This window comes from Glycine max, chromosome 4, assembly GCF_000004515.6.
Source record: "Glycine max cultivar Williams 82 chromosome 4, Glycine_max_v4.0, whole genome shotgun sequence".
In the NCBI taxonomy this organism is placed as follows: domain Eukaryota; kingdom Viridiplantae; phylum Streptophyta; class Magnoliopsida; order Fabales; family Fabaceae; genus Glycine; species Glycine max.
The window spans coordinates 1,530,045-1,553,787 of record NC_016091.4 but is presented as its reverse complement, the minus strand read 5'-3'; the positions used below and the strand labels follow the sequence as shown (position 1 = coordinate 1,553,787).

The 23,743-nt window shown below is 30.2% G+C and overlaps 2 protein-coding genes and 1 non-coding gene across 5 annotated transcripts; 2 read left to right on the top strand and 1 right to left on the bottom strand.

The window, feature by feature from the left end:
* Window positions 1-607: 607 nt before the first annotated feature.
* Window positions 608-717, top strand: MIR394C (microRNA MIR394c). Its single transcript, NR_048793.1, has one exon. It is a non-coding gene; the product is annotated as a microRNA MIR394c (primary transcript).
* Window positions 718-10,004: 9,287 nt separating this feature from the next.
* LOC100776544 (prolyl endopeptidase) lies at window positions 10,005-16,013 on the top strand. The gene is made up of 12 exons (XM_003523171.4): window positions 10,005-10,288; window positions 10,418-10,637; window positions 10,736-10,936; window positions 11,162-11,232; window positions 11,588-11,750; window positions 12,652-13,245; window positions 13,431-13,811; window positions 13,901-13,976; window positions 14,050-14,113; window positions 15,172-15,307; window positions 15,558-15,671; window positions 15,759-16,013. The coding sequence occupies exons 1-12, from the start codon at window positions 10,191-10,193 to the stop codon at window positions 15,822-15,824; spliced, it is 2,184 nt and encodes a 727-aa protein (XP_003523219.1). The 5' UTR covers window positions 10,005-10,190; the 3' UTR covers window positions 15,825-16,013.
* A 2,518-nt stretch (window positions 16,014-18,531) lies between these two features.
* LOC100819304 (enoyl-CoA hydratase 2, peroxisomal) lies at window positions 18,532-22,847 on the bottom strand. 3 transcript variants are annotated; one of them, XM_006577888.2, is made up of 12 exons: window positions 22,550-22,847; window positions 22,421-22,443; window positions 22,205-22,310; window positions 21,682-21,752; window positions 21,414-21,486; window positions 20,772-20,811; window positions 20,527-20,599; window positions 20,310-20,460; window positions 19,368-19,438; window positions 19,258-19,275; window positions 18,861-19,034; window positions 18,532-18,742 (listed from the first exon to the last, which is right to left on the bottom strand). In XM_006577888.2, the coding sequence occupies exons 1-12, from the start codon at window positions 22,604-22,606 to the stop codon at window positions 18,655-18,657; spliced, it is 945 nt and encodes a 314-aa protein (XP_006577951.1). In that variant the 5' UTR covers window positions 22,607-22,847; the 3' UTR covers window positions 18,532-18,654. The 3 variants fall into 3 exon arrangements, with proteins under 3 accessions (XP_006577951.1, XP_006577952.1, XP_003523214.1); XM_006577889.2 differs by having other exon boundaries at window positions 19,258-19,272; window positions 22,550-22,804; XM_003523166.3 differs by lacking the exon at window positions 19,258-19,275 and having other exon boundaries at window positions 22,550-22,804.
* Window positions 22,848-23,743: the final 896 nt, after the last annotated feature.

Genomic DNA, 23,743 nt, shown 5'->3' with positions numbered 1-23,743 from the left:
TAATATAATTTTTTTTTAGTTTCTTAATGAATATCTTAAGACAAGACACTGATTAATAAAAATTTTAAATTACGAACAAATGAATAATTTAAGGAATAAATAGGTAATATATTTTTATAAGAAATAAATGGAACAAAAATAGTACCCATAACTCGTGTCCAAGTGTCGAAGGTAGAGATTCAAGTGCGTTTAGTGGGCATCAGAATCGAGAGTGTGAAAGAGTACTAGTAGATTGTTGGAGTGAAGCTAATAAGCTGCTGGAGTGGGTTTGGTTTGGTTTCATCAGGAAGAACAACTATGATGATCCTTTCATCTTTCTAAATATCAGGAATCAACCATCCAATCTCATTGCGTATCAAATCTTTTCTATTTCCACCCCCCTCTCTCTCGCATTAATAAATTAAACAATAATCACTCCCACCATACCACGTCTTCTTTCTTCTCTCTCTTATTTATTCTCATGCTCGATCACATATTAAATACGCCACACCACATGCTTTCCCTTACTTCTTTTCCTTGTAGTGGTAGCCTAAACAAAACCCCAATCTGGCTTTGCTTCGTGCCTGGCTTGTGATGTCTTCACGTGGGTTTAACAAAGGGTTGCTTACAGAGTTTCTTGGCATTCTGTCCACCTCCACTTCCACTTTCAGTTCCATGGATCTCTCTCTCTTTTTGGCCCTATCTACGTACTCGGAGGTGGACATACTGCCAATAGAGCTGTGTTGGCTTCTCTTTGTCAAGCTTCCGTGATACTATAATCTCAATTACATACCATAATCACCTTTTTCCCATATTTCTTTTCTGGTTATTAATTATGAGGTAAACTCTCCAGCTACCTCCTTCCTTTTTATTTGTTTTGTTTTTGCTTTTTTTTTTTCTGTTTCTCTTTAATACTGGCTTTCTATTTGTCTGATAAATTCTCGTACACGATGTTGTCTCCTGTTACTTCCTTTTTATCGATTTACTATTATATTTTCTTGTAGGTAATTAGCAGCACGATACTGTGCTTTTTACCCTCATTTTTATTTATTTTGCAGGATCCCACTGTTCGCTGGCAAAAAATTTGCTATGGAATCAGATAAAGGGTAGCATGCCTCAGGTCAATTTCCGCTTGCATCTGGTGTTAGAAACCCTATAATTTCGATCCCTCCATTCTTAGTAAACCCTATGTTTCCCTTAGAATTTGGGCATTTCCTCGTTTCTTTAGTTCTACCGGTGTAGCAGATGTTTGATGTTTTTACTTTTTTTAACATTTTGAAGTTGTGCATGGTTGTTGTTCTTAGAAGTGGAATCTAGGGTTTCTACTTTCTTTAGGGTGGTACCATTTGCAACTTTGCATCGCTTTAGGAGTAAAGGGAATTTAATATTTTATATTTTTGATAGCCAAAGCTTTCATGGCTAGGATCTGCAGTTTTTTGCAGAAGTGAATATTTATTTTAGCAGGGGTGCATGGAGAAAAGATCTTTTTCTTTCTTTCTTTTGCTTCAACGATTTTAAGTTTTAAGACTATGGTCGTTTCCTTAGCTTGATTATTTTATGCCAACTGAGTTAGTAGATTTCAGCGTCTTTTAGCTAGTTTCATGCATGATCGTAATCGCTTGTGTTCTCACTGCCGATTGGCAATTGAAAATTTGGTTTTGCTTTGGTTTTAGCAATTTTGATATGCATATCCAGCAGCAGGCAGCGGAGACTATAGAGATTAGATGGTACTTTAACTACTTGCATTAATTTATGACTGACCTTTCCATATTGCCGAATACACATACACATTAACAACGCTACACGAGCCCTCTCTGAACGTTAGGGGAGGCTCATGATTGAAGACTGACATTAATATCGTATATATTCAATACCAAGAAAAAGTAGGCGCACTCTTTAGTGGTGCCTAGTGTAAATAAATACCAGTTCTAGGGAAAAGTCAGTAACAAACAATCATCCCATTAACTGGTGAAGACTTAGAAGTTAAAACCCTCATCTACTATTTTCTTCTCATTTCTGTGGCTCCGTTTTCTTTTCTTTGTTGGGACGATCGGGTTTTGGTCTCTTGTACAAGTGAACATTTTAAAGATTTTGACTTTTGTAGAAATTTATATAATGGCTTTGGACTAGCAATACTGTATTCAATGCCCTTTGTTAAAGATGAAGCGGTTCAATTCTCATTTCCCCCTGGTCTAGATTTCAGTTAGCATTACGGCTCCGTAATCGGAGAAACTGTAAAATTATTTAAATGGAAGTGATGATATATAGAAATTAGCTTTTATATGTACCAGACATCATATTTCATCAATTTTTTTTTCTTATTGCATTAATGGTGTGTTTTGAATAATGCATAAAAATCACTTCTTTTTTTTTTATAAATTCACAGTGATATCATAAAAAAATTCATCTGTTTTATCATGATAAAAACAATTCTGAAAGACTGAACACACTAAAATTTCTTTATGATATTCATTTTTCAATTTTTCTTTTCTTTCTCTCCTCTACCCCCTCCCAATCAAACCTTTTTCAGTTATTTTAATATTATACTTCTTTGGGTCTATATTATAAGAAAAAATATATACTTAACACTTTTTATGAAACCAATTAACTTCATTAATTATGTTATTTATAATTAAAAAATAAATGTATTTAAAAATTATATTTCATTGAAAGTTTATATCAAACATAATTTTTTAATCTTATTATTTTGAAGGGAATTTCATTAAATATTTATATATTTGAAACCGGAGGAATATTGATTTGTTTAAAAATAAAGTGACACGTAATGATGAATCTAATAGGTAATGTGATTGGGTTGTGTAAAAATGCACGACAGCAGAGTCACTGTTTAGACTAGTGGCGGCCCCTCAAACTTGCGGTGTAGGCTTTGAGTCGCTGCTGTGCATCTTAACAGCTAGGTGCTACTGTGCTAGGTGGTAGTAGACATGGCCTATGAGCATACTATGTGCATTTTGCAGCCATGTTTTTGTACGAGTCAAATCTTTGAATTTAACTTTGGTACCAGTGTACGACTCGCAGGAGTGCTAGGAATTAGCCTTAATAATAGGGACCATCTCATTATTACACGACTAGAGCACATACATGCCTTCTTTGACCCTGAAACTCGATACCCTCCTACTCTGAGCTTCGATACTTGTCCGTTCCGTTTGTTCATAGCAAAATACGTAAAATCCTAACTAGTTTCACTTCCCCTGATGATAATAATCCAAATTTCAAATCAAAGTGAGATAATTAGAGAACAAATTCATGTGAAGATGAAAACAAAGGAGTTTATAGAGACCCTGCTAACCTGCTTGGCTAGACTCTCGTCCCAAGCAAAGTGGACGAGGAAAGTATAAAATAATGTGCGTGTGTTTATAACCTGTGGAGAGGACATTCATTTTCCACCCTGAAGTTATTATTAGGCACAACTTTTTCGTTTAGGGTTTGGATTTTGAACTTGAAATGATGATATCTTTTCCGAGACATTTAATATCCATTTAGTTAAAGAAAAAAAAAATGGAGGGGAGAACAGAGCTTCTTTTTAAAAATGGAAGTCTTTGTTTGAATAAGCACAATTATGAATGACTATAATTTTTTTATACTACTAGTGTATTTTAAGTAAAGAGAACAAAATTTATTCACAGTTAATATATTTCATAATCCACCATGATATGTGTTAATTTTTAAAAAATTACCTTAAAAATTAATGACAATTTTTTATCGAATAAAAGTGTAAAATTATTTTATACTATTAATATATTACCATTAAACTCTTAAGTAAATATTAAATTCATTTAGGATACTTGCAAGGATTGACAGTTTATTATTATAATATTATATTTAAGAACAAACAAATAAACGAAAATTCTTTAATAAAAATAGGTATCAAGTGTTTTTAAGAAAATATTAGAGTAAATTACAATAACATTTTTGAGATTTCTTGTAAATACACATAGACTCTTTGGGTTTTTTTTACCATTAAAGTAAGTTCCCTTAAAGGGTATACAATATAATATTTTTCAAACAATTAAGCTGGGTTAATATAATGTGTAAGTGTAATGAAATGTTGTTTAAATAATTTAGTGTAGGTGTAAAAAAATAAGGAATATTATGTGTAATTTTAAGAAACTTTAGGGGTGTCAATATAGTTTATGCAAAATATTAAAACAGATTTTTTAATTATTCTTTTGGTTTGTACATCACACAAAATAAATATTTATTTTTGAATAATATAAAATATAAATAAATATTTTAAAATATATAAATTTTATTACATTTAAGTTTAAAATAAATAAATTTATATTTATAAATATATAAATTATATTATAGTTGAATTTTGTAATAGACATATTTAATAAAAAAACATATTTTTAATTTAGAATAAACAACTTAAATTATAGTATATTTTCCTTGACAATGACAACAAATAGGTAGAAGAGTAGATACTTAATGGTTTTATATTGAAAAGAGAGAAGGAATTATGGGCATGTGCAGTCGAAAAAATTCAAACGGTATTTAATTATAACTCATCATGTATCATAAGTTTATTGATTTTTAAAATAATTTAAAGATAATTTATGATTAGATAACAAAATAAAAAAATTATTTTATATTGTTGGTCACATCAAACTCTATCCAATATGAGTTAAATTTTTATTCATTGTTAATGTAATATTTTATGCTATATACTAAAAGTCACAATTTAAATTAAAAGTTACACTCTAAATATAATTTTTAAAATGATTATAAAAAAAAGTTAAACTACTCATTTGATCTTTATAGTTTCATGATTAATATCTTTTAGTTCTTGTAGTTTGAAAGTGATCTTTTTAATCTTTATAATTTATATTTTAATTTTCTTTTAATCCTTATAAATAATTTTTTTTAATTCTTATAATTTGTATTTTAATTCACCTTTGATTCTTATAATTTGAAAGTGACATTTTTAGTCACTATAATTTATATTTTAATTACCTTTTGTCTTTACTACAAAAAATAAAATAAAATAAAATAATTAGTTTCAAATTAATTATATATTATCAATTATTTTTTATTATAAATTATCTTACGATAAATTAATTATGAATTACTTATTAATATTTTATTTTTGTAGTTAATTATAATTGATAACATTACTCATATTTTGATGATAAGAACTAAAAGAGAATTACAATATAAAATATAGGGACTAAAAAGATCATTTTCATAATTAAAAATTAAAATACAAAATATAAGAATTAAAAAAATCACTTTCAAAATATAAGAATTAAAAAAAAATAAAATGTAAATAATAGAAAAAAAAAACTAATTTCAAATTATAAAATCATAATGAAAGTATAAACATCCAATTAAACCTAAAAAAAAACAAAGGCTCTGTAAAAAAAAATTAATCTTACCACGTATTACCTATCCTATGACCTGTGCTGATTGACTCAGTAAATTTGGTGACTTGTGCTGATTGACTGCGAGTGAACTTAATGGTTCATTTTATTAGTGAGGAAAAATAGTTAATTCCACTTAGTTCATTAAGTGTGTGTTTGTTTCTCACGTCAAATTGTGCATCACGCTTTAAGTCTGCTGCTGGGTTAAATAATTTGGATCATTATATTTTTTAGGCCGTTGAAATTTCTATTCTGCATATTTTGGAATTATAAGCCATATACGTCAACAAAAATGGAGAATCTAGAAATAGATTCGATTTGACATTCAATGAAGTCATCATTGTAATCTTTCTCGAGTCTATAGATGTGTCGACGAATCCTCTACGTAAAAAAAAAAATCTTCCATGATATTAACTGAATAAAGAACAAGAGAATAAAATGGGGCAAATATTGAGAAGAGGATTTCCACATGTTATGGTTATTACTTATTATTAGGGTAGCAAGCACAGGGAACAAAAAACAGTCACCTAACTTTCATCCGTAGGGAGTTGTGTGTTAAGTGAGTAATATTATTATATCATTCCTTTTTCTAAATGAGCTAATATCTCTTTATTCATCTTGACAAAAAACCTGTAATAAATCAAATTATTTTGGATTTCCTGTTTACTTATAGGAGTAAAAAAAATTATCATTTTAAGATTTATCAATTATTTTTTACTATTAGAAATTTAGAATCCTTCATTGAAATATGAGACAAAAATATTTGCAACATTTTTTAAAACAAACAAGTCAATTGATGTTTAGAGTTTAGAATCAAGTTAGTCTCAAGATTCAAGAATCTTTTTATCTATCGAAAAAAAAAATTATAAAAAAAGTAATAACCTATTTCAAATTCCTTGACAATCAAGCGACAGTGATTTGAACGACCGACTTAATTTAATGTAGAGCTTTTTGTTAGCTTCACAAATTTTTTGTTAACAAATGTGATTACAAATAATTTATAGTTTGGTTAAGGAGTGTGATACGACTGTTGCTGTAAGGGAGGAAGCCCATGTTGATATCCAAGAACGCAATCAAACAATTACAAAGTCCATTCACGAAGAGGTGGATCCCAAGGTTACCCAAAAATGAAACAAGTGAAACTTCCTGCACTCCATTGCATTGGAAAAGTCCAATTCGTATTACATTACAATCGGAGGACGTTACTTCCTGGACCTCAACTATTATTTTTTACACTTTCCATTCCATTATAAAAACTCATCTTGAAATAAACTTTTCATAATGTAATAAAAACTGTCAAAAATAATAATGGGAGTGCAAGAAATTTTACCGGATTGGAGACATGTTAGAAATGGGTCAACTCGGCACATTAACTTGTCTTGATCTTTAATCCGCCAAAAGTTAGTTGATTGAATTGTCTAATTTATCTTGCCATTTTTTAGTTATTAAGCGGCTTGGCTTGATAAGTCCAATCCACTTTATCATTCCTAAATGTATTCATATTCTCTTCGACAAGATTTCATTATTTAATAAATCAATTTTACTAGATTATGATGTTCATATTTTATTGTTATTCCTTTGTTAGCTTATGTTTCTTCTATCGACCATGTGCTCGATTTTTGGTCTAATTTGTTCGACTGTCAGGTCGAGGTTTTTTTTTTAATACACATTTTTTCCTATGTATACTATTTTGTAATTTAATTCTCAATATACATTATTTGAGACTTTTTCTCTTTTTCTGTTTTTTTAATTTAAAATATTATAAAATATAAATATTATATTATATAATTTTTTAAATTGGTTTCAAAATTACTTATTTATTAAATTAAATTTTATAATTTTGTTTTTTATTTTTTTAAAGAAAATATAGACAGATAAAAAAAAATTGGATAAAATTATAGTATAATTTTTTAATTACTTTATATGTATGTATTTTTGTAGTTAAATTTATGTGCTGTTGATATTTTTTTTGTTATGATCGTTAATTAAAAAATAATAAAATTAGTTAGTAGTATTAAAATAAACTAAAAAATACAGAAAAAAAATAATTGATACATCTATCTTATACAATAGACATAAAATTTCAAAGAGTAATAACTGCTATATTAAAAATATCTTTAAAAATATTTATTTAGCAATTATTTTTTTACTTAAGTGATAAGAATTGATATTTTTATTATTTATAGCTTACAAATATGAAAAGAAAAGATTAAAATATCCAAAAGATACTGATAAATGCTAAATACTATTTTTGATAATAAAAATATCTTTAAAGATATTTAATTAGCAATTATTTTTTGCTGCCACCCTAATTAATCAATATGGAACGAGATCAATGGGTCCTGATCCAAGGAGAAAGAGGACGACAAAGGATCGTTCCGTTTCAACTCGCATTCCTAGTGAGATGGAAGAAGAAGAAAATGAACGAAAGTTTTTTTTTCTTAGGTAAGTGTAATTGTTTAAGTATTTTATTGATAATGAAATATAATGTTCTTCTATAAATAAGTAGTTAAACAAAAAGTTTTCTCATTTTTAATTAAATTTAATGACATTAACGAATTAATTATATTTAGTAATATAATTATATTAAAAATAATTATATTAGAAAATTCAGATTTTAAATAAAAATATTCACCTAAAAAATATGTTAAGTAAATTAAATAATAAAAAAAATAATCATATTTAATAATATCATTTTCTTTAAAAAAAATTATAGAATTTAATTTAATAAATAAATAATTTTAAAACCAATTAAAAAGTTATATAATATAATATTTATATTTTATAATATTTTAAATTAAAAAATATAAAAAGGAGAGAAAAAGTCACAAATAGTGTATATTGAGAATTAAATTACAAAGTAGTGTAGATTGAAAAAAAAAAACAAAAAAAAGTGTATTTATAGAAGAAGAAAAACCAAATTATGTCGATTTCATTTTTAGATTTAGAACACCACCAGTCGAAAGCAGATGGTGATCGTAAGTTTCCACTTTTCGATTTACTCTTTAATTACTCTGGATTTTTCAACTAAAACAAGTTGAACACTCCACAAATTAAGGATGATAAGAAAACACATTAACTACAAAAAAATACCTTCTTGAAGAATTTAAGTGATTTGGAGAAAATGTAAATTAAATAATGATTTCATCCTCCAACATCTTTTGTTCTTTCCCATTGTGATAAGTTTATTCCAAAGAGAGTTGAAATATTGTTGTTTCAATGAAAAAGGACTTTCGGGCGATAATGAGTGTTTTAAAAAATAATTTATCCAAAGAGTGTAGTTTGTAAACAACTTGCACCACAAGGACTATTTTTGCTACATAGGATCCACGAGGTATTATCCTAAATTGTTTTCACAATAATGCATTTGTGTGTTTTTTTTTTTTTTTTACCTTTATGGAGGAGCCACTCTTACTACTGTCAATTGTTTTGGTTGCTATATGTTTTTTACATAGGTTATATTTATAATTAAATTAATATAAAAGATTAAAATATCCAAAAGATACTAATAAGTGTTAAATATGAACTATTTTTTATAATAAAAATATATTGAAAATATCTTTAAAGATATTTAATTAACAGTTATTTTTTATTGCCACACGAATTAATGTGGTAAGAATATAAACGAGATTAGAAAATTCAGATTTTAAAAATAAATATGTTAAGTAAATTAATTATATTTAGCAATATAATGACATAAACAAATTAATGTTTTTTATTAATTTTATTTTTTATCTAATGACATAAACAAATTAATTATATTTAGCAATATAATTATATTAAAAATAAATATATTAGAAAATTCAGATTTTAAATAAAAATATTCACCTAAGACATATGTTAAGTAAATTAAATAATAAAACAAAAATAATTATATTTAATAATATTATTTTCTTTAAAAAATTAAAAATAAAATTATAAAATTTAATTTAATAAATAAGTAATTTTAAAACCAATTAAAAGAATTATATAATAAACCATCAGGTCGAGCTGTATTTAATAACACTGCTTCTTCGTCTTTTTCCATTGGATTTTAGTTTGTAAATTCTTTTTCTATCCAAAAAATAAAATTATTCTAAATCATTAGAAAATTAAATTTGAATTAAGGCATTTGATTAGAAATGCATAACATTAATAAAAAACAAAGGTGAATCATAATTTTTTTTAAATTGCTTAATTTTAATTTAAATATTTTGACCCAGAGTAATTAATTAGAATTTAGTTTGAATTTAAATTTAAAATAACATTATAAAAAATAATATTTTTTATCTAATAACAAAACATAATAACACTACCTTTCAATTAAATTTAATATCTTATACAACTGGTCATGTATTTATTGTATTAGAAAAATAATGCTTTGTCTAATGTGAATTTAGTTTATTTTCGTTTGTGTTTTTTTTTTTAATTTTGGTTTAGTAATTTTTTTTGTTCATTTAATTTTTTGTAAACAGAAATCAATTCTAGAAAAATAAACAAAATTCAATAATACATGAATAACTCATCATTGCAAATACTCAAGTCATCATTTTAAACACCACATTTAATACACTTTCATTTCTGTATCTCTTTCTATTCTTCTTATTACTATAATCTTAATTATCACAATATCTATTATTCTTCTGTTTATTTCTCTAGGCATCATTTTCCTATAACTTTGGTTGTTTGGTTTCCTTTTTTCGACATCACACATACAAACAGCGAATAGTGATTATTCCCGAATCACCCTACTGCTACCAAACCTCGGAGTATTCAACCCGGTGCCGCTTTTCCACACCACGACACGTTGACGTTTACCATTTCAGTTATCTTCGTCCTCGGAGTGGCATGGCTTCGCTTTGTGCCCTAAACTATCCTCCTGCTCGCAGAGACGATTCAGTCGTCGAAGATTACCATGGTGTCAAAATTGCCGATCCTTATCGATGGTACTCAAATGAATTTCAATTGTTTCCGCTGTTCAATTTGCAAAAATGATTGAACTCGGGTTAGAGACGAATCTCGTGGAAATGTCGTTTATATATGCTTTAACTTTTTTATTTTTTAATTTGTTTAAGGCTCGAAGATCCTGATGCGGAAGAAGTGAAAGAGTTCGTAGCGAAACAGGTTCAGCTGACGGATTCGGTTCTTCAAAAATGCGAAACGAGAGGGAAGCTTAGGGAAACGATAACGAAGCTATTTGACCATCCTCGTTACGACGCTCCGTTTAGGCGAGCCAATAAGTACTTTTACTTCCATAACACTGGCCTTCAGCCGCAAAACATTCTATATGTGCAGGTTTGATAGCTAATTAGTTAGTAATTGTGCGTTCAATGCTTTGCTTGGTTTTTGAGTTTTTCCTCTCGGATTCATTTATATGTTGATTTTATTTTCAGGAGAGTTTGGAGGGAGAGGCAGAGGCTTTGCTCGATCCCAATACCTTCAGTGAAGACGGAACCGTTTCCCTGAGCACACTTTCGGTGAGCGAAGATGCCAAGTACTTGGCTTATGCGCTTAGTTCAAGTGGTAGCGATTGGACTACTATAAAAGTAATGCGGATTGAGGACCGGAATGTTGAGCCTGATACCTTATCGTGGGTGAGTATCACATTGTACCTTTACTAGATATTAAAACTGGCATACAAAATTCCCACTGATGGTTGTAATTGTAAATGAATAAATAGTATATGCACTAAGTCTAAATAATTGTTGTTTTCCACAATAACTATCTTATAAATGATACCAACGATGGTTTCTGGTTAATAGACACTGTTATGCTGACATAGCATAAAAATTAAACTCATTGTAAATATTATGTTTCAGGTCAAGTTTTCCTCAATTAGTTGGACGCACGATGGCAAAGGTTTCTTTTATAGCCGCTATCCAGCACCCAAGTAAGTGATCTCCTGTGCGCTCATTCTTTCCCTGAAATACAGGATTTGGTTTTTCTCACTTCTGGAGGTTCTTAAGTTTTAAACTGTTACGTGTTAGTTAAAATGTGATAGAATCTGGTCTTTTGACTGTTGGTCATAAAGGAAGATAAAAAATGGGAGCTTGTTATTCTAATTTACTATTGTAAACACGGAGAGCAAATGGTCTTGAATTTGCTTGTTCTGATCAAGACGATTAAAGTTGGCCTTATTTCTAATGGGAGATCTTGTAAATAACTTTTCATGGTGATGATAGTAGGATCAGTTCAAGTTTTCTTGACTTAAAACTTGAATTAATTGCTCTGCTTTTACTCTGTAGAGATGGAGAAGTAGTAGATGCTGGTACTGAAACAAATGCTAACCTTCATCATCAGCTCTATTATCATTTTCTGGGTACAGATCAATCGGAAGATATTTTGTGCTGGAGAGATCCTGAAAATCCTAAATATACGTTTGGAGGAAGTGTAACTGATGATGGCAAGGTGCTTAATGTTTTGTCATTGTTTTAGAATTATGAGACATTATCTGTATTCTTTTTATTTGCACATAAAATAAGAAAAATTAACTAATGCATTTGTGCTTTTTACTAAATGTTACTGATGCTTACATGTTTAGTGCCCTGCCTTACATATTTTTTTTAGAAGGCATCTATTTACCTGATTTAACATTGAAGTGTCTTGCTTGGGAAACCTAGATCTCTACTGTTTTGCTTTGCCTAATTTCCATTTGGCTTAAATATGTTTTTACTCTTTGAAAATGTGACTTTTTTTTTTGTTTTAGTTCCTATAAAAATTTTATTCATTTGTAGTCCATATTCTTAAGAAAAATTATATGGTCTTAGTTCCTCATTTAGCAAGGACTTAAAGTGCATGATTTTTGTAATTTTTTAGGAATTAAAAACAAATAAATTTTTTATAGGAACTAAAACCAAAATACATGTTATTTTCAAGGACCAAAAATATATTTAAACCTTTCCAATTTAGCATTATGGTATGGTTAAGTGGCTGAGGATTATATTGAATATTACTATGATAAAATGTTTTTGCTCAATAGAAATCTGTTTTTCTTCAAGCATCTTGACTTAAAACCTGGAGCTTTACTCTGATGGTTTTAAAAATTTCTTATTTAATATCAGAAAAATATTATCTTGAAGCATCTTGACTTAAAAAATTTCTTAAAATCCTGAATCTATGTTCATACGTAGTGTTATAGAGCTAAGAGAAGATTGTAGGAAATATGATTAGTTCATAACTTTGCAAGCCAAGCATGTAGTGAGTATAATTTGATTTTTTTCATCAAGTGGTGTAACAAAACTACAATGAATTTTATGCATGATTTTAAATTTCTCATGAATCTGACTCTCAGTTTTTGTTGATTGTGCAGTACATCCTTCTCCATATTGCAGAAGGGTGTGATCCAGTTAACAAACTTTACTACTGCGACTTGTCCAAACTTCCTAATGCGCTGGAAGGCTTTCGGAATGGAAATTCTCTCCTCCCATTTGCCAAACTTATTGATAACTTTGATGCACAGTATGAAGCCATTGCCAATGATGACACCGTGTTTACATTTTTAACTAATAAAGATGCTCCAAAATATAAAATAGTCCGAGTAGATTTGAAAGAACCAACTGCTTGGGCTGATGTTCTCCAAGAGTCTGAAAAAGATGTACTGGAGTCAGCATGTGCTGTAAATGGCAACCAACTGATAGTAAGTTACTTGAGTGATGTGAAGTATCTTCTACAAGTAAGAGACTTAAAAACAGGATCCTTGCTGCATCAATTACCAATTGAGATTGGCAGTGTTTCTGAAATTTCTGCACGACGTGAAGATAGTGTGGTTTTCATTGGCTTTACAAGCTTCTTAACTCCCGGTATCATCTACCAGTGCAACCTAGGAACAGAGATTCCTGATATGAAGATATTTCGTGAAATTGTTGTCCCTGGGTTTGATCGGTCTGAATTTCATGTTAAACAGGTAAAAAAAATTAAAAAGTATTTTCTGATGCTGCTAAGATATCTAATTTTTAGGTTCACATTATTAAATAGACAGTTTTGCAATCACATTATTCTGAACAAGTAAGGGCATGCTTTCTCTTGGAATCTGTATAGTTGTTGCTCAACTTGGTTGTTCTATTCTTTGATGTAATTTCCACATTTCAGGATTTCGTGACTAGTAAAGATGGTACCAAGATCCCAATGTTCATTGTTGCCAAAAAGGATATTACTTTGGATGGTTCACACCCATGTTTGTTATATGGATATGGTGGTTTTAACATCAATATTACGCCATATTTCAGTGTCAGTCGCATTGTACTCACAAGACATTTAGGTGTTGTTTTCAGCATAGCAAATATTCGTGGTGGTGGAGAATATGGGGAGGAATGGCATAAAGCAGGCTCCCTTGCAAGAAAGCAGAATTGCTTTGATGACTTCATTTCTGCTGCTGAATACCTTGTATCTACTGGTTACACTCAACCCAAAAAGTTATGCATCGAAGGTGGAAGCAATGGTGGACTTCTTGTTGGTGCTTGTATAAATCAGGTCCAATTTATTTGTATTGGCTTCCTATTTTTTCATATATATCTTCCCTTTCAACATCTCTGTTATTAGATTCTTATTTCTCTGTACAGAGACCTGATTTATTTGGCTGTGCTCTGGCTCATGTTGGTGTTATGGACATGCTACGGTTCCACAAATTTACCATAGGTTTCTTTCGATCTGTAATGTCCAGTATGTTGTTTATATAAGTTTCCCATATTGATTTTGAATAGTTATTCAGGTCATGCTTGGACCTCTGATTATGGTTGTTCAGACAAGGAGGAAGAGTTTCATTGGCTAATCAAGTAAGGTTTATCCATAACATGATGTAATCATTTTATTTGTATTTGTGGCCTATTTTATGTGAAAAGTAACATGTGTAATAATTTTATTTGAATTTGTGGCAAAATTTCAAAATTACTGGTGTCATGATGCTGTAACTGTGTGGTGACGGTAGGGTTATGTTTGGACAATTTAAATGGACTGATGGGTTGAAAGGTGGCATTTCAAAATAGTTAAATACTAAATTGTCAGACATGGATAGATTTATCATAATTTAGGTGCATAATGAAGTGATGAACAGAGCCATAGCTAAATCCTTACACACCACCTGGCCCTACCACATTTCTTAGTTGGACTATCATACTATTCACCATCCTTGGTCCTTAATTTAAAATCCATTTTTTTGGTTCATAATTTCAAATGCATTTGATCTCTTCTCCCCTGGAATTCAAGCTAGTTATGCTTTTTACTGAAGAGATAGTGCCATTAGACCTAAATAGTACTTTTATATAGGATTGCATGGCTTCCACATGCCTTTGCTATTTGATAGATTATCATTGATCAATATAACAAGAAAGAATAAGGAACTCTAAACATTAAAAGGTAATTTGGTCATATTATATATATGGCTAAACATTTTGACTCTCATTGAGTGGCCTGTGTAGATACCTGGTATGCTGAGTATAAAACTCACTATGCTTTGATGCTGAAGCTGAAACTATCTTGATAGATATATGTATAGGGCATAAAGCTATGCATTTCGCATGAGTTTTGTAATAGTTCTGTACGGGGATTGCTATTTGCTATGTTGTGCAATTTTTACTAACACTGTAGCAGCATTAATGTTTAGAGTTTCTTCCTGTTTGTTGAATTTGAGATTTCCTGTTTTCATTTTATTCTCATATTTTAAGGCTCTCGAAGAAAAATGTAAAAAAAAAAGTAAATAATATTTCATCATGTTGTTCTTTAACCATATTTTGTAAGCCATATTGCTTAATGAACTCCTGTGATTTCCTACTGTTTGGATATGTAACTTGTGTGTGTCTTGAAAATATGATGGTTCTGTTATCGACTGTTCTAGATACTCACCATTACATAATGTCCGGAGACCGTGGGAACAGCATCATGATCAGTCATTTCAGTATCCATCAACCATGCTGTTGACAGCTGATCATGATGATCGTGTTGTGCCACTGCACACATTGAAGCTATTAGCGGTTAGTCTGCTTCTCATTAATGCATGCACAGATTGAAGACACAAGTTAACTTCAATTTTTGAATTATGTTGCAAACTACAGAATACGTGGTTATAATCTAAAATATATTTACAAATTGTGGTTGCATATTTGGGGGTATCTGACTGCCACTCTCACTTGACTACTGTATGGGCAAGAAACTCATGCCGATAGTCCTACTCCCATTTTTCTTACCTTCTTTCTCTGTTAACACATTTTCAATATCTATCAGACCATGCAATATGTCCTCTGTACGAGCTTGGAAAAAAGTCCCCAGACAAACGCTATAATTGGTCGCATTGACTGCAAGTCTGGTCATGGAGCTGGTCGTCCAACACAGAAAATGGTAACGATTTCACATCCAAGTTGTTTTGCACGTTTTTCAGTTTTGTTATATTCTGTCTCAAGTTGGATATATATATATATATGCCAGATCGATGAAGCTGCTGACCGGTACGGTTTTATGGCTAAAGTGTTGGAAGTGCATTGGATTGAATAGAATCCACTTAGTCACAGGTTAGAGAGAACAATGGATTATTTCTTTAAGACGATACCCTTGAACCATTTTATTTCTCTGTTTTTCACTTCTACCAAGAAAATACATTGAACATGAGATTGTCAGAAAAGTGGCCAGTGGGGGTTAGATTTGAAGTTACTAATGCTAACGCCCCGATGGATTTGTCAATCATTTAATTGGCATTAGGTTCACTAAAGTCTGTTAAAATATGTTGCCTAAATATTGATTCTTAAGGAATTGTTATGGTATATAAGGATATTATAGGAGTGCGGTTACTCATTGTTAAGCTTTTGTTTTGATTTTATAATAAATAATTTTAAAAAACTGTCGCAATGTTTAATGAATACTAAGCTCAAGTGGGAAAAAAGTTACGCGTTGTATCTGTCTACAATGCCATATAAAAGGTAAATCCCAAATTTCATAATCAAAACTACAAAGTAAATCCTACATAGAAAGAAAACGACAAGCATACGAGTAAACCGTACATTTTATATGCTTGAAAACTACAAGGTATAGTACCATATAAAACTAGATCCCCTATGCGTTGTTTCATTTGTTGCATTGGTATACTACATCAGTCTTGTATACTATTTTTCAATCTGAAATTAAAAACAAAGACTTGTAAAAAAAAAGTTGGTGAAATATTAATAATTTTTTATACCACTTGCAGAGGTAGGATCGGTTAAAGCTCAATTTATTCACATTCATATCTCTTGATCTCCGATAAATTGTGATCCATGGCTGAAACTGTAACTGGCTAACTGCAGAATTGCAGCTTTGGAGATGTCTTGATGAAATCACAATGCATTAGCCGCATTATCTCCTACACAGTAAATAAATGAATAAATAAATAAATTATTACAACATAAATCAGAATATAATATGATGCCAAGCGTGAGACCCTACTTTAAATACGGAATTCATACTTAATGTGTTGACAATTTTGAATGCTTGAAGGTTTGTCCTTGCTATTCTGCACCTCTTTTTCACAATTAAATTTATCGATTTTACATTCTTTTTATCTGATCACTATTTGCATTCCCAAATCAAGACCATTCAATTATCTAAAACTTCTCATACATGCTCTTAATAACAACTTTTTCAAATAAACGCAAAAAAAAAAAAGTATGATACGTAGGTATTCAACGTGTAACATACAAGTAGAGGGCTGTATGGTACGAACGTAGGCAGTACGAAAGCACGAAATTGACTTGTTATTACTTCATAAGAAATAGTTGGCGTGTTATGATTTATGATATGTAATTATTTTTTAAAAATTAATAAATTAAAATTATTAAAAAGATAAGAAAAAAAATAAGATATCAAGATTTGATTTTAGAGCAATGCTATTTGGTAAGAATTCCTTTTGTACGAATAAGTGCAATGAGAATCCATATTTATTTTTAAGGCTAAACTATGTTTTTAATCTCATAAATTTGAAAAAATTTAAAATTTATTCTTACAAATGTGTTATTTTTTTATCCAAAATAAATATGTGAATATTTACGTATATTATTTTTTCTTTACATCAATCATATATATAATTAATAGGAAAAAAGTCATATTTTATATCAGTTACATGCATAATCAACATAAAGAGTTATCATGGTAAGTTTGAATGTATCCTAATCTAGTTAGGTCCATACAAACAAATAACACATTTTAATTTTAGAAAAATAAAAGTCTAAAACATATTGAAAGTTTTACGGATGAAAAAATATTCCAGCTTCTTTGAAAATAGATACTAATTAAAGAAACTTGAAATATAAAATAAGCGTTAGTGAGAAATTACATTCGTTCAGATTTTATGTAAATATGTTCGTACTCAAGAGCATTTCCCATTTAAGTATTCACCAAAAAAAATATTTAAATTGTAACTTAGGCATACGCGAGTCTTGATTTGCTTGTTTTAGTAATGAATTTGAAGATCATGAACTAACAATATAAATTATTTTTTTCATTTTCATTGAATAAAAAATCATGTGTTTTTTCTTTTTAAGTAATTGTCTCAAAGTTTATAAATGTTGAATAATTTTGAATTTACTGTTACCTTGAAATATGAAGAAAAAAATCTGCCTAGAAAAATAATATTTAAATTGCAACTTAGGCATACACAAGTCTTGATTTGCTTGTTTTAGTAATGAGTTTAAAGACCATGAACTAACCATACAAAATAATTTTTTTTTCATTGTCATTGAATCATTATGTCTTTTTTCTTTTTAAGTAATTGACTCAAAGTTTTAAATATTGTCCGTTTAATTTTTTTATGTATTCAAATTTTAATTTTAATGAGCAAGAACATGAATCGGAATATGTCAAAACAGAAGTATACTTTTTTCTTCTTCTGGTGATTGGTGAATAACAAAAATATATCATTTATCAAATTTAATTTTTAAGTCTAATTTGAGTGTCCTATTTCAATAAATTTATCTATAAGTACTTATTGAAAAAAAAGATAAATAAATTGTTTTTTTTATAAATTAAAATTAACTAATACACCTCAATTTTTGAATAAGTTAAATTTTTATTAAAGAAAAAATGCATAAGTTAATTTTAATTGATAAAAGAAGTTTAGTTCATTTTATCTTATTTTTTTATCCTCTGAGTATTAGAAGTTTATCTAAATAACAGCTTACTATTCTACATACATGCCCATTTTGTAAAATTTAGTCATCTATCACACACTTAATTACGTTTTAAAATTATCTCCAGATCATATAGGCATTATTGATTTATTGAAATTGAACACATAATTAATGGTAAGCCCTCTGCAAATATTATCGACCTACAGCCTACATGTAATTGAATTCTTTCACAGTGACGAAGTCAAACCACGCAGACCAACGTAGCCAGAAAGAACTGTCCGCTTTCGCTCTTTCACCTTAGTCCGATATATTACCCTGCACAACATCAACTTTCAATCACTATCATAATTCCCCAAGCTTTTGAATATGTTGGAAGTGGATAGTGCAAGATAATTAATATTTTTTTAATCAATGAGCCAAACAGTAATTCTACCTTGAGCCTTCAAGCCACATCTCAGTAACTAGAGTTTCACCGGGGTAGACATGTAGAAGAAATCTGCCCGCTACGCTTTTTATCAAGTCTGGATCTCCTCTGCATATGCATTTGATGATTGCCCTAACTGCAAATCCTAATGTGCACAGACCATGCAATATTGGCTGCGAGAATCTTTTGCAACAAGTTAAAAATCAAAATTAGTTTAGCCGAACAATCGAATACAATCCATGATAGAAAATGACCACAAAAAGAATAATACAACACAAACTGACAGCATTATATCTTAAAATGCGACATTACCACTATTTCTATAACTCTATCTATGTATTTAATTCACATGACCAATCCAAATAAAAAGCTCCATGGCTGAAAAGGAAGGAAAATTCACATTCACCTTAGCACACCCCAACTTCTACCGCGGAAGAGCGAGAGGTACAATCTAATTAGAAATTTCAAGTATTTAACAATCTGTTGGCATTCAGAAGACAGGACGAGAGTACTAACCCAGCAACCTTTGCAACCATGGGATCTGAATGCAGAGGATTGTAATCACCAGATAGCCTATAGAGCAATGCCTGCCAAAATGAACATCATTCAGAATCTGTGTAGAATTTATAAAGAGGCATATCAAAAGTTTTCAAAGATGTGTTAGGCTTCCGTGGCTTCAAGAATCTCAACAGAGTTCCAGAACAGTGAAAATGTGTAGAGAGATAAGAATGGGTTCTGTTATTAGATAAACACATGAACATGGAAAACTCTATTTGTATTTGGGTGTTGGGCTTGAGTGGTTGAGCTTGATTCTGATCATTGGTGTGCTGGTAACTACCATGCTGTGTCTTCCACATCTAAGAGATAAAAAATTGTGGCTGCTCAAGTTGTGGAAATGGGAGGCGACAATTCTGGTTCTAATCTGTGGCAGGTTGGTTTCTGCTTTGGGATATTAGGGTTGCTTTATTGTTTATTGAAAGGAATTCCCTTTTGAGGAAGAGGGTGCTCCTGTTTTATGTATGGTATTTTGAATGCAGTTCAAAGTATCTTAAAAGGACATAACTTAGATCAAGTTCCTTGTATTCTTGACATTACACGCCACATACTTAATGAAAAGTTTCTGAAGAAAACACATTTCATGAATGACTAATGTGGTCAAAGACAGTTGACAACTAAATATCTAAGGCATATGACTAGAATCTGATAAGCTGAATCCATGTAAATGTTCAGAGAGGGGAAAACATATATCATGACATTTATGCTTAAGATGTTATTATATGCAGGTAAGCTGGTTCCGAACTGAAGATATATATCCTACATTGCTTTCCAAATATGTCACAAAGAAAGTAATAGGGCACAGACAAATTAATGAGGGTAGGGCAAAAAAAAGAAAGAGATGCAGTGACGTTAACAAAAAATCCAATTTATTCCAACCAATATTGCATAGTTATAACATGCCTGAGATGGTTGGGTACGATCCTCAAACACTGAAAAAGGTTTACTTTCAGGAATTTTCACAGCTGGATTCTGATTCATAGGGTAATTTGTATAAGAAAATGGCTTAGATGATTTTGAGAAGCCACCAGCACCACGGAGAAAGACAGTTGTCCTGCAAGCAACTAGATAGTTGAGTGTGATGATAACAATGGATTAAAGGGAATGTCTTCAGCATTACCTGTTCATGCACAATAAATCACCAGATTCTTTCTCGTAGCTTTTTGTTTCAATCTCCAAAATTGCTGCTTTACCTGAAATTAAAGAAAAGACAGCCAATCTTTAAGGAGCAGAAAAAAGGAATATAAAATAAATAAATATGTATGCATAAAGATATTCATTTTCCAAAGAAGATGTGAAAGTGAAACTGTAGAGTATACACATGCATAACAGATCATCAAGTAGAAACTGTTTTTGCAATTCAACCTTTATCATGTAATCCGGCAAGGCTTACTATATTGTGTATCTGCAACAAGAATAATAAATCATGAGTCTATTTACAAAGAATTAGAGAGAAGATCATGATATAAAGTTAACCTTAGCATGCTGAAGAAAATCACAATTGTAAAGTCCTGTGGGGGATGGGGAGAAATTACAAGGATGTTCATGTTATGATTAACTCAGATAGATATTAGATTTAACTATATAGAACTCATTCTTCATCAATAACTCACAAATGAACTTTCTTTCCCCAATTAAATTCAAACCAAAATCAAAAGGCCACTCTCCTCAAGTAAATGTGTTTTGCTACAATTGTTCTCACTGTAAGTTACATTGGGATGAAAATGCACCAAGAAAACATGGCTATTACACGTGTAAAAAAGATGATGTGTAACTGCCAGATGCTTGAAGTTCATAGTATGCCTAAAGGCTAAAGATGGAACCCTCTAATAATTAATTGAGTAAAATTTAATTCATGTCTACCATAAGTTTGAAAAGTTTGATTTTCCAGCAAATATCATCTGACATGTTGGTGTATTGAGCTAAAATTGGACCAATAAATCATTAGTTTCACAATTAGATCTAAATGTCCAGTATGCCAATTTTTCATATAAAAAAAAAACTTACATGACAGCTTGAAGGAAGTGGTTTGTATAATTCTATGTACTGTTGTCCATGAAGTAGAAGGCGTGGATCATATCTAGTATACATAAAGTTTTTACTTTTGGTTAGGCATCAGAAGGGGGAAAAAAGGTAAATAACACATGACAGAAGATGAAGCAAAAAGTGAAGGAATTATACATTCACCAACAACATAAATGCTATAGAGATTATATATTAAAACAATACATGAAGTATAAGTATAAACATATCGAAAGTATTAAGCAGCACTCACTCCAAACCTGGGAGATTATAACCACTCGCCCCAGATCTAAGTACAAGTAGAGTAGCAAACGTAGGCAAGACCTATATATAAAGCAGAAAATGATGCATAAGTCAGAAATATTTTGAAATTATATGTCAAGAGAGACTGCCTAAACAGAAATGAATTATTAGCAATATCATAGCATTAGTTAATAGTTATGGTTGAAGCAAATTGTGTTACATTGAGCATTTACGAAGAGTACTCCAAAATAGCAATATTCTAATCATTTTCCAAAATAACCACGCATACGCCAATATATATATATATATAACCACTGGAATTGGGACTTTTGGCCTTCTAGTTTCTAGCGAGACTCTAAGATATCCTTACGAGCTTCGGTCCTTTCATACAGCTATAAAAGTAAGTAATCCTAAGTCTGGGAGTTAATAACACTTAAAGCTTTGCTAAAATTGAACTCAGACCAGATGTTCCTCACAAGCTCAGTATGTATTACCAATTGAGAAAAGTTAAAAAAAAAGAAGAAAAAACTTACCTTGATAGACCCCTGACCATTTTCATGGTAGACATATTTAAGCTCAACACCGTCAACAGCGTCTGACAAACACACCCCAACGCCTAGGGCATAAAGTGCTGCATCCCTGTTCATTTTTCAACACGCATGTTTGCTCATGCTACCTTTTAAATGAAATTAAACACGAGAGAATGTGCGCATTTCATAGTTGAAAGTTTGACTTACGGAATGCCTCACCTTTCGGTATAAGAGTACGTAGTCTGCAGAGCATCTCGCGCGATCAAAATGATAAGAGAAATTCAGAATTGAGTTCATTGTAAATTAGGAAACCTACTAAAAAGAAAAAAGAAATACGCAGAATATTACATCAGGGAATTTGTGAGAAAGCGCAAGCGCTGGGTCGAACTCTGATGCACTCGCCATCTAGCCTTCAATTATTGCAATTGAAACACAACGGTGAGCTTAGGGTTATTTGGATATGATTAAATTAAATGAAAGATAAATAATTTATCGGTGTTTGCGTGCTCTCGCGGATCGGGATAAGGCTCCTCCAGAGTCTCGACCGACTCGAGACAAGCGCATGAGATGAATAAATTTGTTTCCTTCGTTTGATACAATGTATTATTAAGACTCTTATTTCACAATTAGAGACACTATAACACTTGGTTTACTAAGACGTGGGTGAGTTATTTTAAAGAATTTAACATTTATAAAAATATAATTACATCAATTAAATTCTTTTGATCTTTAGATACTTTATTTAGATAAAATAATTCAATTTTTTTTGTTTGAATAGAATAATATAAATTCTATTTATTTCAAATTATTTATTTGAATAAAGAAATTCAACTTTTTTGTATTTTAATTTTTTTTCTTTTATACTACCTTAAAATACTTTTAAGATACTTTATCTAAACACACAACAATTTCATATACTAGCTAGAAGAAATAGAGGTGAGTATAAAATTCTTTAATTTCTGCTTTTATTCTTATTCATAAAAAAAATTGAATATAAAATAATTCAATAATAATGAAGTCCAATATCATATATTGCCTATATGGTTACTAATAGTGTTGTCAACGAGACACGTCAGGAAACAGATTAGGAAGAGTTTGCATTATTCTTTTCTGGTTCAAAATTTAGATAGAATGAGTCAATTCGATACAATATTAAACTTATTACGAACATTCTAAATTGTTTTTTTATCAATTAATTTTAATTATTAATTTTTATTAGAATATTAATAAAAGATTCAAACTCCCCACATCATTCTCTTCCTCTCTTCAATCCTTAAACCGTCCTTTCCAACCACAAATCAACCTTATAATTCTTAAACACCCTTAATTGCCAATGCAAATTTATTTCACTCTTCGTTAAAGCAGATTTTGTTCACACTATTGTGGATAATGCTTAAGCTTCAGAATAATAAATATTTCAGATCTTGCGTCGTTTCTGCTGTCAATATTGAAAAAAGATATAGGCATATAGCAATTGAAATTAAAAAGTTCTGCACTGCTACAACAATTAAATGAATCACAGACCCTGCTTATAGCCAGGTT

Coding starts and splice junctions, on each gene's coding strand:
- LOC100776544 (XM_003523171.4), top strand. CDS start 10,191: ATGGCTTCGCTTTGTGCCCTAAACTATCCTCCTGCTCGCAGAGACGAT. Junction 10,937..11,161: donor AGCCTGATACCTTATCGTGG/GTGAGTATCACA, acceptor ATTATGTTTCAG/GTCAAGTTTTCCTCAATTAG. Junction 15,308..15,557: donor ACACATTGAAGCTATTAGCG/GTTAGTCTGCTT, acceptor AATATCTATCAG/ACCATGCAATATGTCCTCTG.
- LOC100819304 (XM_006577888.2), bottom strand. CDS start 22,606: ATGGCGAGTGCATCAGAGTTCGACCCAGCGCTTGCGCTTTCTCACAAA. Junction 22,311..22,420: donor ACGTACTCTTATACCGAAAG/GTGAGGCATTCC, acceptor AAAAATGAACAG/GGATGCAGCACTTTATGCCC. Junction 21,753..22,204: donor ATGGTCAGGGGTCTATCAAG/GTAAGTTTTTTC, acceptor CTTTATATATAG/GTCTTGCCTACGTTTGCTAC.